Consider the following 13,432-nt stretch of genomic DNA (forward strand, 5'->3'; position numbering starts at 1 on the left):
CCACGAAGTAAAGACCTACTCTATATGCTCTGAAGCAGGAAGGGAAGATGGTCTGAAAATAATTAAATATTAATAATTTAATATTAAATAAAATTAAATAATTCAGAGTACAGGGCTAGAGAAACAGAAGTAATTGGTCAACATCTTTTGGAATCACTGGGCTAGCTGCCCTGTGAAACACAAAGAATAAGAAACAAGTTATTGGAAACAGAGTCAGTGGGACTCACAGCTATAGCTAGACATACACCAGGGGTGTGTGACCAGGGGTCACAAACGTCAACACCCCAGAGGCTAAGTAGGTAACCTAAAGAGTAAGGCAGGCTGAGCGTAGGACAATGTGGGGAAGGGAGTGCAATGACTATGGCAGACAGGAGAGCTCTTGTCTTGTTTAAAGGGGCACCTGCCATTGAGTTCCTGCCAATTGTTGCCAAGTGAGAACCGAGGAGCAGTTTTGCTAGATCTTCCATTTTGTGGCAGATGCTGTCAGTTCCAGCTTCTTCTGGCTTTTGGTGCCCACTCTTCCCTACTGTAAAACCGGCTAGACATTCCTTGTGCATTAACACCACCATTGCCCCTTCTCCCTTCTGTAGCAGCAGCTCCCAGCCAGCGACTGCTGGTTTTAGTGGATAAATAGGCTAATACCTTTGCCTCTCAGGTGAGACAACTTTGAGACACGTGTTCTACCCTGGTTCCCTGAGTGCCCCAGGATAAGTAACCCCCAGATGCCCGTATGGTACCTTCCTTGGTAACCTTACCCTTATATCATCCCGTCCCTGTCCGACTCCCCAACTCCCTAACTGGAGTTTCCTAGGATCACTTTCCAAATAAACTACTTACAACTGAAGACCTATTCAGGGAGAAACCTACCTAGGACACAAAATGTTAAGAAATGTCTGAAATCTGGATTTTTTTTATATTAAAAATTCCTAACTGAAAGTGTGCGAGTGTACAAAAAATGGTTTAAGGACTGGATTTGGCCAACAGGCCATCGGTTTAGGATTCCTGACAATAACAAAGACTTCATCTTTCTTACAGCAATCACCCAGGAAAGGAATACACGTGTCAGGAAAAAGTGCTTAAAGAAGAGTCGGATGAGAAAGTTCTAAGAGTGAGACTAGAACTTTCTGTGCTGTGTGAAAATGACTGCTTAAAATATGGGGAATTAGAGGGGCACCTGGGTGGCTTAGTCGGTTAAGTGTCCGACTTTCGCTTAGGTCATGATCTCGCGGTTCGTGGGTTCGAGCCCCGCATCGGGCTCTGTGCTGACTGCCAGCTCAGAGCCTGGAGCCTGTTTCAGTCTGTGACTCCCTCTCTCTCTGACCCTCCCTCTCTCTCTGACCCTCTGCTCACGCTGTCTCTCTCTCTCCTAGAAATAAATAAAAAAACATTAAAAAAAAATAAAAATTAAAAAAATATATGGGGAATTAGAAAGGCCTCAGCGATAACGAACGTAATGAACGCTGCTGCAAGGTCGGCAGCTCCTGCCCATGGCTCCCTGCTGCAAGCCTCCTCGCAGCAGCTACCGCAGCTACCGCTCCCGCCAGGCTGAGTTATACGAACACCCTATGAGAAGTCTCAGAGCAGAGGCAGGCCCAGCAGCCGCCTATACCAAACTGGTTTTGCAGCAAGAGTGGCAAGCCAGGGCGTGCCAGCTGGAGGGTCCTCAGAGTGAGACTCTCTCTCTCCCAATCAGCAACTCTTATGGGGACTGCAAGACAGCTGCCGTTCTGCACAATCAGAGCCTAGTTCACCTGGCCTCTTAGTGCAAGGAGGGGCCCCAGATATGTGTGCGAGCAGTGAGCCCTCCTCCTTCTCACTGGTACCTCTAGCCAAGCCAACTTTCTAGTAGTCATCCAGTTCAGCCACCTAAAGTGCTGACAGGAGGCACTGTCATCCTCTGCTGCATAGAGGAAGACACACCAGGCCCTGGAGGGTAGAGGGCTGCACCTGGCTGGGATGCCCAGACAGGCCCACGGGTGACAGACAACACCTTATGCCCCAAGCTGTCTCCAGCGGTGTTTGCAGAGCCTGTGCTATTTTAGGTTCCTTTGTCATCACTGCAGGCAAACTGGACTGGAGGAGTCTGATTAGAAGGGAAAGAACCGGTTTAACAGAGCTGGGTTGGTAGAGGTTGCTTCCCTGAGCTGGCACCACAGTACCAGGCAGAAAAGCCTGTGTCAATGCTCTGAGGCCCAGGACTGGGTTAAGATTCCAGCACTGGCTTCAGAGCGACTTGTCTGACAAAAGAGGCAAAGAGGAGGAAGTTGAGTTTCAAGGGCCAGCAGTTATCATTCCCATCTTAGGAAAAACCATGACAATGACAATACCTGCTTCTAAATATACTTTAGAGTATGAATTTTACCTTCACAGATGTGATCTTATTTGATCCTTACTGCAGTCCTATGGGCAAGCAGGTATTACCTGTCCCACCTTAAATAGAAGGAATCTGAGACCCACAAAAGTCAAAGTAAGTGACCTGCCCAAGATCACAGTCTTAAGAAAGTGACAATGGCAGGGCCTGAATCGATTACAGAAAGGGGTTTGGCAGCCTAGATTTGCACATCTAAGGTCTTTGTAGAAAGAGAGGAACCCTGGGAGAGAGGGAGAGCCTTGGCCTTCAGCTGGTGGCCCCAGGAAACATGGCACTTCATGGATCAGTGGCTGAGGAGCGGACCCACCCACACCGCCTGTTGGTGGTCTGCACTACAGGGCAATCACAGCAGGCCTCAGGGCAGCTTCCTCTCCTCCCTTAGCTGGTGAGTGCGAAGGGTTCTTCTGTTCCCCTCATGCCGCCCCCTGAGTCAGCTCTCTGGCATTGCCCTGGCATGTCCTGGGCCCCACGCCCAGGCAGTGAGGAGGTGCTGGCACACTGCCTGGGGAATGCTGCTGTCTTAAGTCAAGCCAAGTCCTAGTTAAGACCCCTTCCCAGAGGCAGCCCAACAATGGCGGCATTGGGAGCTTCGACTTGCAGGCACCGGTGAGTCTTCCTTACCCCTGGGACTTCCTGGCATAGGTGGCTTTGGGCACATGCCTTTACCTAAGGGCCACAGTCTCGGAGGGGATGCAGGGACCAAATACATTTTATAGACTGGCTGAGCCAAGCTGCTACCCCACAGCCCTGCTTGGGTTTCTGGTCACATCCAAATAGCTAGGGAGGGAGTTGCTTTTGGACAGAAAAGGGGAAAAGAGAGCCAAGGCTCCAGCCTGAAGCTGCCTCAGCTGTTTCTGGGGCTGTGACTCAGAAGCTGCTTCTCAGGAATGTTGAGCACATGGGCCTCTGAGCCCCTTGTCCAGGCACAGTGGAATGAACAGCTGGGGTGTGGGGGATGTTATACCCTCCCCCCTGTTCTCTGAGGATACCTCTCCCAGAGAAACCCCACTGGCTCATCCGGGAAGGTCCTGGTCACCTAGTCCAGGAAGGAAGCCTCCTCAGACCACACCAGCCCCAGGGATAGCCCCCAGGAACGAGTGTCTGCGGCTATCAATTTGCACTTGTCAAAATGCTGCATTGCATGGGTGTCTGTCTTTACCTCTCTCTAGTTATATTCTTTCTCTAACTGTTGTAACTTCCTTGACTTTATGCTTCTGGGTAAAAAGGGCGTACCCCAAACATAACATTCATTTGATAAATACATTGATTGGCAAATCATCTGAGAAAAAGGAGCAAAGAAAAGAAAGAGGCAAAGAGAAATCAGTGAGAAAACCAGCAGGCTGGGCCACACCCCAAAATCTGGGGAATCTCTTTTCCTTCCCAAGCAAAGCTCCCAGGCCACTTAGAGAAAGGAGACCAGAAAAGCTGTGGAGAAGTAGCTTGGCACTTCCTTGCCCCCAGCACCCACCCCAACCCCAGACACCCTCAGATCTCCCAGGAGCCACTGGAAACCCTTCCACTTTGAGAGACGAGGGGACTCCACAGTGATTCTCCAAATGTGGACAAAGGTTCTTTTCTCTCACCTTTATTTATTTCATTTCTCTGAAGCAGGTAGATATCCCATGGGATAAGCTACACCGAAGTGAGACCCAAGGAGAGCTAACTAATCCTGGAACAGAAATCATGTTAGCAGCTAATCACACAATACAAGAGTTTTAGGCTTGTCTGCATACCTCCTTAGATCATAAGAGCTGGGAGGGCAGCAACAGAGTCTGTCTTGTTCACCAAGCTAGTCCCATAGTCTAGCATGCTACGTGGTACACAGCAGGCTCTCAGTAGAGTGCTCCATGCATGTTTCTTGATTTGGCTAATTGAGGGGCATCTGGAATCTGCCAGCATTCTCCTGCTGTCTAGCTACCATCCGCAGCTTTTATTCTGGAGCTAACTCATTCCAGGTCCAGGAATCTGACGATCTATTGGAAGAAACTGAAGCCAGGTACACTGATAGGCTGTCTCTGGGGCTCTGGGCTCTAGGACAGACTTGGTGTTGGAAATGACTCCTGGGGTGGGGTCTGCTGAGTAATCCACAGCCCTGATATCTCTCTAAACCCGGGCCTACTGCGGCCCCTAGTGGACAAGCAGAATCACTACCCCTTTGGGGTGGAGGTCCAGCTCCCTCACCTCTTTGCAACCAGGAGCTTCAGGTTCTCCATCTGTGGACCCAGGGTCAAGAGTATACACCATGGCACCACTAGAAAGGTAACGAACCATATCATAACAATAGACCAGAGACATCAACACACCAATCCATTAAAAAGCTCCCATTATGTACAGTACATAGCACTCTGATAAAGGCGTGAGGAGGGGAACGAAGGAGATAGAGGAATAAGCAACAACTCTACCCTTAAAAAACCTATGTTCTGAGAAGGCAAAACTAAAACTTAAAGTAAGTAGACAGCGATCCTGTAATCAGGTGCCAAACATTTCAAGAGCTGGATTCAGAGGGTTAGCTTAACTTTTCTGTGCCTCAGTTTTCTCATCTGTAAAGTGGGGATATAAAATTTACCTTTGCAAGGTTATATGAAGATTATAATAAGATGATGAAGAGAAAATATGGCATTATTGCTCTTGCTCTCATTCAAGTAATCTATGTTTATCATAAAAAACTTAGCACATTTAAGGGAGAGGAAAAAGTTCACACCAATACCATGATCAGAGTACTATTAATCCGATGATCTACGTTCTTAATGTGTTAAGCATGTCTACAGAAGCCGGGGCATTCTGCGAGTGGTATGAAATCACAGTATTGGCTAGAATTGTCTAGGAAGTTATACATGAGCATTCATACATAATTCTGAAGGAAACAGCATTTCAGCCTAGATGTGACCTACTGAAAGCGATAATATTTCCTGCAGATCTCTGCACGTATGTTCATCTTAGCAGAGGGGCCTTACCTCATTACCCTACATTAAACAGCACCTCCATCCTTTTCCTATGCTTTGATTTCCTTCATCGTATTTATTGCCACCTGACATATTAAATATTTATTTGTTTATAGTTTGTCCCTCTCACAAGAAGGTAGGCTTCCCGAGGGCAAGGATAGCATCTGTTGGGTTCACTGCTCACCACCAGCACTGGGAAAAGAAAGAAAGAGAAAAGAAAGAGAGAAAGAAAAATGAACTATAAAATGGAGTTGAAAAAGATAGGAGACCTACTGCAGTAACTCTGGAGGGTGAGGTAGAGGTCAAGTCTAGGGTGGTGGGAGGGAAATGCAGAAGAAGGAATTAATACAAAGACATTTAAAGGGGAAAATATACTGGTGCTCGTTCCTGATGACACACAGGATGAAAATAATAATAACAACCATTTATTTAGCATCAGGAATTGAGCCATTAATCTACAAATATTATTATTAAATTGTTATAACAACTCTCTAGTGAAAATTATGACATCTTTATTTTACCAAAGAGGAGCATGAAGCTCAGAGTCTTTGAGTAACTTGCCCAAGGTCACACACCCAGTAAGTGTCAGAATTCACACCCACATCTGCTCTCTAAGCGAGATAAGGGATGAGTCTGAGATTCTGAACGTAGGTCATTGACACGATAGTCATGTCACTTTCAGAGCCAAAGGAACTAGAGAGAAAAACTGGTCAAGCCAAGAGAAGTAATTATAATAGTTAATATTTATTGAGCCCTTAACCTGCAAGGCACTGTTTTACTTTTCTCATGTTCCATTAGTGTACTCCTCATAAAACCCTGTGAAGTGAGTTCTGTTATCATCCCTATTTTGCAGATGAGAAAACTGAGGCACAGAGAAGTCATAAAATGTGCAGACGCCCATAGTTAATAAGAGGCAGAGCCAGGATTTGGCTTTATTGTTCTTAACCACTATGTTATACTCTCTCTCAATCTGATTACTATGGATTTGGATCATATTGAATTTGGGGGGACAGCAGGACATTCAAGTGGGACTATCTGATAAGTAATTATCTTTAGCCCAGATCTGGGATCTAAGACCCTGTGGACCTGGTTTGGTCAGAGAGTTGGACATTGGTCCTTCCTGAGACCCATCCCTGCCTGGCCCAGAGCCAGACACTATTTACATCTGGCTGGTCCCCAGATTTATTTTCTTTTCCTCCACTCCACCCTCCCCTCCAGCTCACCTGACCACCCAGTTTCCCAAACACCTGCCAAGCACTCAGTATCTCAGGATCTGATTCACATTCTCTTCCCTACTAGCAATGACCCCTCACCTACAACTCCATCTGCCAACATCCTTTCTTTCCTTTTATCTCCTCCAGTTTTTCCAATTGTTCCAAATGATCTGATTGCTCCCCCATTAAAATCCCATAGTATTTCACTTTTTACCCCTCCCTCCCCAAGCATTTATTGAGTACCTACTATACTCTGGGCACTTTAGAGGATACAGGATAAACATAATCAGACACAAACCCTAAGTCCCGTGTCCTCTACAGACTCCTCATGAAGTCTGTAGTAACACAAACACGTGTAAGATTACACTTGGGACAAGTGCTTTGAAGAAGTGGTGGATGGAACTTTGGGGCTGTCATTCAGGGATCTCATCTGGTCAAAAGGCCAGTGAAATCTACTCTGAGAAAGTGACACCTGAACAGAGAACGGGAGGTTAGTCAAGGGGGAAATGTGATGCAGCTAGCCATTTGTACTATGGTACTCATCTTTTGTTGTATCATTGATTTATTATCGCACTTATCTTCTTGCCTCCGGTGAGTAAAGCTCTTTTGAGGCAGGGCCTATTTTTGGCCTATCTTTTTGTCCCCTATAAGTAGAACTGAAGCCTACCTAGGGCTATGAGACTATTGTCTAAATAGACTGAGGGGACATTGGCGATCCCAGAACCCCTCAGCAGAACTGAGGACATTGGCTGTCTGCAGAACCCTCAGCACAACATCCCCAGAGCTGCAGGGGCACTAAGAGGTCACCCTGAGCCCCCCTCCACCACCCTCTATTGTGGTAAATAAGGAACAACATCATCTCCAGCTTCAGGCCCATTTGTATGTCTACTTTTTTTTTTTTTTTTAATGTTTTATTTATTTCTAGGAGAGAGAGAGAGAGACAGCGTGACCAGGGAAGGGTCAGAGAGAGAGGGAGTCACAGACTGAAACAGGCTCCAGGCTCTGAGCTGGCAGTCAGCACCGAGCCCGACGCGGGGCTCAAACCCATGAACTGCGAGATCATGACCTAAGCGAAAGTCGGACGCTTACCCGACTAAGCCACCCAGGCGCCCCTGTATGTCTAGTCTTGATGAAGGTATCTTCTGGCATTGAGCTGGGGTTTCAGGTCTCATGCCTTTGTGAGCATGGAGGCAGCCTGCCCCTGAGGATTACTTGTGACCCACAGTTTGGAAGGAGCACCAAGGTGGTGGTACCAGCACAGTGGGATTTATTGGGGCCTCCAGGTCCTATTAGCCCACTGCTTCCCCTTGCCCACTCTGTTCCTGACACACAGGCCTTCTTTCCACTCCTCCAATATACTGTGGCCAGTTTTATCTCAGCCCTTTGCTGCACTTCCTTCCACCAGGTATGCTCTTGCCTCACATCTTCAAACGACTGCCTCTTTGTCCTTTAGGTCTCCCTTAAAAGTCCCTTTCCAAGGGCAGCCATGTCTGAGGATCTCAGTTAAAGGAATTCTCCATTCCTCCCTCACTCTATCCCATTGCTTTATTTCATTTTCCCTGTACAACTTACTCCAGACTAAAGAGACCACTTTCTAGGTTAATTGCCTGCCAGAATACAGACCCTATTCCAATGTAACTTCCATGAAGGCAAGAATTTTGTCAGATTGTTCTCTTAGATTCCCAAGTGACTGGAACAGAATAGTGGTCAACAAGATTAAAGAAATGAATGAATGAATGAATGAATGAGTGTCCCCTCTGAGTAAGTGTCTGGATTGAGGACTAGGATTAGATTGGGATAAATCCACCTTGGGTTTAAGATTCCAACCTGGATCCCATTGCTAGTATGATCATATCTGTATTGAATGACACATGCCATTTACTGCTCTTTCACCTCGATATTCATTTTTTTTCACTTTTCCTTCAGTCACATCATTCCCTACAACATATTAGTTGTTTGCTCCTAGGCAAGCTACTTTCCTTTTCTTTCTTTCTCCCTCTCTTTCTTTCTCTCTTTCTCTCTCTCCCCTCCTCCCTTCCTCCCTCCCTCCCTTCCTCCCTCCCTTTCTTCCTTCCTTCCTTCCTTTCAAGTAATCTCTACACCCAACATGGGGCTTGAACTCATGACCCCAAGATTAACAGTCAGATGCTCTAGCAACTGAGCCAGCCAGGTACCCTTACTTCGCTTTTCTAAACACCAGTTTTCTCTTCTGTAGAATGGGGCTGATGGCCCCTACACTCACAGTGTGGTTGTGAGGGTTACACAGAATAGCATAGGTTAGAGTACTTAGTGCCTATGCCTTTCTGGTAGCAAGCTCTCTCTAAAGGTTAACTACAATTGTAGTTTTGTCTTCACCATCCTTCTCTTTCTCATTCATACGCCTCTGGCTCTCCGTCCCCTCCCTCTAGCACCCTGTGTGCCTCAGGTCTGCCCACCAGGGGGCCCCACATGCCAGCTTTCCGCCCTGCCCATCCATCCCCAATGGTGCAGGCTGCCAGCCCCTTACCTCAGTATCTCCCTTCTGTCTCTGATGACAGTTTTATCACCTCTTCTCTGATGCTTCCTCTTCATCCCAAATATCTGTTTCCTGCCCCCCAATATTCCATTCATTCTACAAATAATCATTGAGCACGTACTACATGCCAGGCTTTGTGCTACATGTTATGGAAACGAGAAAGATCAGGTACCCTCTATCTTCAAGGACTGCATAGTCTCTAGGGGGTGGTGGGAGGGGTGGAGGGGCAGAGAGAGCCTGACCTAGACTGGGGGTGCGAAGGCGGAAATCAGACTACCCTTTGGAATCAGCCCTCTAGCTGGGAAATCGAAGGGAGTTCCTTCCTGCCAGTCCCTCAGCCCCTTACTCCAAATACCACAGCCCCTCACGTTATATACTCCTACAACTCACTTGAAATTCTGAACTCAGCTAATCCTGAGCACCTCAGACCCTGTTTCAAACACTTCAGTTCCTTACACCAAAGTTTTCAGCCTTCACCCCAAATGTCCTCAGCCTCTCACCCCACAATCTCATCCCCTATGTCCAATCCTTCAGAGCTCAGCCCCTCACCTTACATTCCTCAGCTCTTCTGTTAAGGAATACTGTAGTCATTAGTTAAACCTGTGGTTCCTAACCTTTTTTTCAGCTCTTAGACACAGCAGGGATGGGAAAACACTCCCACTAAGGACAATTGCTGTCGGGAGTAGTTTCTGAAGTTGGGGCATATCAACCTTTCTGTGCATGGCTGTGATTTGATGTGTCTTCCAGAGGAGAGGGGGCATCCCTCACCAGGCCCTCTAGTTTAGGAACTGTTTATTTAAATGTTTTCATTTGTCTTTCTCACTCTTTCTTATCCTCATTATCATACCTTGTCACTAGTTTCAAATACCTCACCACTAATAATTTTCTGAGTCCTTGGAGAGAGGCCGTGACGTCATCATCCCTAATTCTCCAAAACTAGCCAGAGAATCTTAGAGTTGGAGGGGACTTCAGAAGCCACTGGTCCAGTGAGTTTCAAACTTCTTTCAGGGACGTCTTTTAGTCAGGGACTCTTCAACAAAATCTTATGTTGAACCTCAATATATATGTTAAGTAGCTGCTGCAGTATGACCATGTAACCTGTATGTTTCCGTGGAATATGGATTGAAAACCCCTCACGGGCACAAGGCTAAATTCTCTTCAAGTTCATTTTTACAACATCCCCCAACAAGTAGGTAACTATTCTTTGTTTCCAAAAGTGTCATCCCGCTTGCATTTAAACACCTCACTTTCAACTGCCCCATTTTCCTGTCTGAAGGATAAGTACCTTTATACTCTAAAATTGCATTCCAAAATTAGGGAGGGAGGCTTCTCTCATTCAGGGAGCAAGTCCCATGGTGCAATTTTTAGAGCCTTCAAAGATAAAGATCAGAGGAATGACAGAGGGTCCCACCCAGTGGAGCCCCTCTGGTGATTATCAGGGCATCAATTTCCTGCGTAATTCCCTGTTCCCTGTGCTGTGGGCACAGCCTGAGTGCTGGTGCTGCCCAGGGGACAGGCTGCAACCAGAACAGCACAGCTCGAGGACCCCATGAGGTTGCCATAGATACTGATGCACAGGGAGCTGGTGAACTCGTTATTATTTATATGTATCTTCCTTCTAATTTCTGTGGGGCAGCTGGAGGTTGCATAGGTACTACAGCAATGGGAATCAGGAGGGTGTGTATTTGTGTGTGCACACGAAGGTGTCTATAGGCTCCCAATTGCCACTCTCGTCATGTCAGAGTCTGACCTGTTGACAGAAGTAGTGAGAGAGGGAGAAGTGAGATCGACATAGAAGGGAAAAAGGAAAAAATGATTTGAGTTTTGTTTTAATTGTGAAGTCTAATTTTCCACTTTATTTGGATGTTTCTCAAAATGAGAGGCAATGCCAAGCACATAGTAGGCAGTTAATAAGCATTTGTTGAAAGGCAGCTAGTTCCCCGTACACAGCACTGTGAGTCATCCCCAAGGCTTCCCCCCACTATTTTTTTCATCACTTTTCCTTTTACCCAGGGGCTCAATGCAAAGTGCTCTATATGGTTACCCTCAAATATCCAGGGTAGAACCCTCATGCTCAGTGGGGAAGATAGCCCCTCTCACAGTGGGTATCTGGGAGTTGCACTCCTGTTTTAACATTTTTTCCTTGGATACCTTAGAGGACTTCCCAGCAACCTTAGTCTGTGCTCTCTCCATCTCTCACTCCACTTTAATGAATATAAGGTTTCAACAGGAGGAGGTTAGGAACCAAGTTGTCCTGAGGGCTCAGGAAGGGCATATTGATGATTAATATGCAGCCCCTATTTCTGGAGTGCAGACTAGCCGTCACTTCTGCATTTAAGGAGGATGACAGAAACTCGGAACTGACTGTCATCCCCATATATAATCTCATCGCATTGCCTTGCCCAAGTCCCACGCTGGGACTTGGAACCTGGCTCTCACCCCAGTGCTTTGAGATAGGAAGTGGCCTTACTCCCCAGCGCCTTACTTCCTGTTGCCCTGGGGAGGGGTGGGGCATGGTCTACTGTCACCTCAGCCCTTTCCTCTGGCCTTCTCTGCCCTCCTCCCAGACAATCTGTTAATGCTTTTCCTCTCCTATTATTCCTTTAATCGCCCCCACTGGGCAGTCTGGTTCTCCTCAGCTCCCAGGGCTGTTGTTTAAGGAAAGGAGGGGAGCCCTCCCTGGGAGCTTTGCTCCACCCACCCCCTCAGGGAGGCAGCCAGGGAGGCTGGGAAGCCTCTCAGCCTCTCAGCTGCCTTCTCTGTGAGCCAGCCTGCTGACAATAGAGGCCTGACTCCCAGTGGGCGTCCTGCTGTAATCAAGACTGAGCTGCAGCAGTTGGCCCAACTCCATCCTGCCCAGTTGGGGCCAGTTGGGGCCGGCCCGGGACTTGGGGTACAACTGCCCAGGCAGGGCAGGTCAGGAAACTGCCCAGCGTGTTTCTCCTCCACTGAGACAGTTATGTGCCTCAGTCCTACCATCCCTGACAGTGGGAACAGAGGAAGGCATGGTAGCTCCCTCCCCCTACCACGGCCCCAAGTAGTCCCTTCATTCCACAGGTATTCCTGAGGGTCTGGGGCTAAGTATACAATGGTGAACAGAGGAGGCAGGGGCCGGGCCCTACTGGAGCCTACAATTTAGTGGGAAGGCAGATATTAAACAAATAATAATCGCTACCTCTGTTCTAATTAGATGCCAGGAACTCTTCAAAGTGCTTTATGCGATTTAGCCCATTTAATACTCACAACCCTGGGAGGTAGATTCTATTATTCTTCTCAGTTTTCAGATAAGGTACTGAAGCACAGAAAGATTAAGTGACTTGCCCAACATCGCACAGCTGGTCAAAGAATTGATCATAAATCCAAGCAGGCAGTCTGACATCAGAATTCACTCTTTAGGTGACCACATTCTAGCTCTACTGCCTCTCATAGGAGTAAACATATCATTACAAAATATGATGGGTGCCATAAAATAAAAATACAGGGTGCCCTGCAAGAAAATGGGGATGTTTTCTCCTTCTTTCCACTTGCTCGTCCAGCCCACAACTGCACAAAACGTTTCTAATCATTCCCACTTCATCCCTTTCGTTACTCGCCTGAGAGAGAACATTGTCTTATCTCCAAGGTTGGAGTCCACAAAGGCAGAGTTCCACCTGCATCCTTGGCCCTGGCCTGGTCTCCCTGAACAAACCATGCCTGAAGTGTTTTATCTAATAATGGCCCTTATGCTTACACAAGTCTAGACTATCAGCTTCCAGAGGGAAGGCTGCTGAAAGCACTGGCTCTGCACAGGCTGGGGGCGCCTCCCGCGTGTGCAGTCTGACGCGGACTTTTTGACCTTGGCCTTTTTTCCACGTAGGAGCCGGGCTGGGGGCTAAGGACTGCTAGAAAACTCGGTGGTCCTGACCGGTACACATTCCCAAAACACACACATAGCACGCACATTCCGAGCCCTTGCAGGGTCAGCCCTGGGACAAAACCACAGGTCGCGAGGCTTTCAGCTCCCTGGGGGCGGCCCGGGGCTGGGACCCTCGCTCCCCTCTGCTCCACTGGGCGCGCGGCAGGGCCCGGGCGGCTCCCGGGGCGGGGCGGAGCCGGCGGNCGCCCCTCTCTCACCCTTCAGGCGCCCCCCATTCTGACCCCGTCTGCTCGCCGCGCCCCCTCCTCACCCTGCTAGGGAGCTCACTCAGCACCCTGCCTCAGGTCCCACGCTCTTGGCACTCAGGACCCTCCCTGGCCCTGCAGCTCCAACCCCGCTGCGGTGCCCGAGTGTGGGGGGATGTTTGGTGCCCGGCCCCGCCCCCCGCTAGTGATGCTTCCAGGATCCCGGCCCCGCTTCTGGGCAGTGCTGCAGCACCCCCTTGTCCCCTCCCCCTATCCCTGCCCTGGTCCC

General features: G+C 48.2%; 1 protein-coding gene across 1 annotated transcript in view; it reads left to right on the forward strand.

The window, feature by feature from the left end:
* Positions 1 to 1,487: 1,487 nt before the first annotated feature.
* The window catches only part of CAMK2G (calcium/calmodulin dependent protein kinase II gamma), a 64,911-nt gene continuing 52,966 nt past the window's right edge, over positions 1,488 to 13,432 (forward strand). Inside the window, exon 1 of the mRNA XM_077778487.1 lies at positions 1,488 to 1,633. Coding sequence (XP_077634613.1) covers positions 1,488 to 1,633 — 146 coding nt within the window. The remainder of the gene's footprint in view (positions 1,634 to 13,432) is intronic.

The sequence above is a fragment of the Crocuta crocuta genome, unplaced genomic scaffold (assembly GCF_008692635.1).
Source record: "Crocuta crocuta isolate KB4526 unplaced genomic scaffold, BGI_CrCroc_1.0 scaffold167, whole genome shotgun sequence".
NCBI lineage: Eukaryota > Metazoa > Chordata > Mammalia > Carnivora > Hyaenidae > Crocuta > Crocuta crocuta.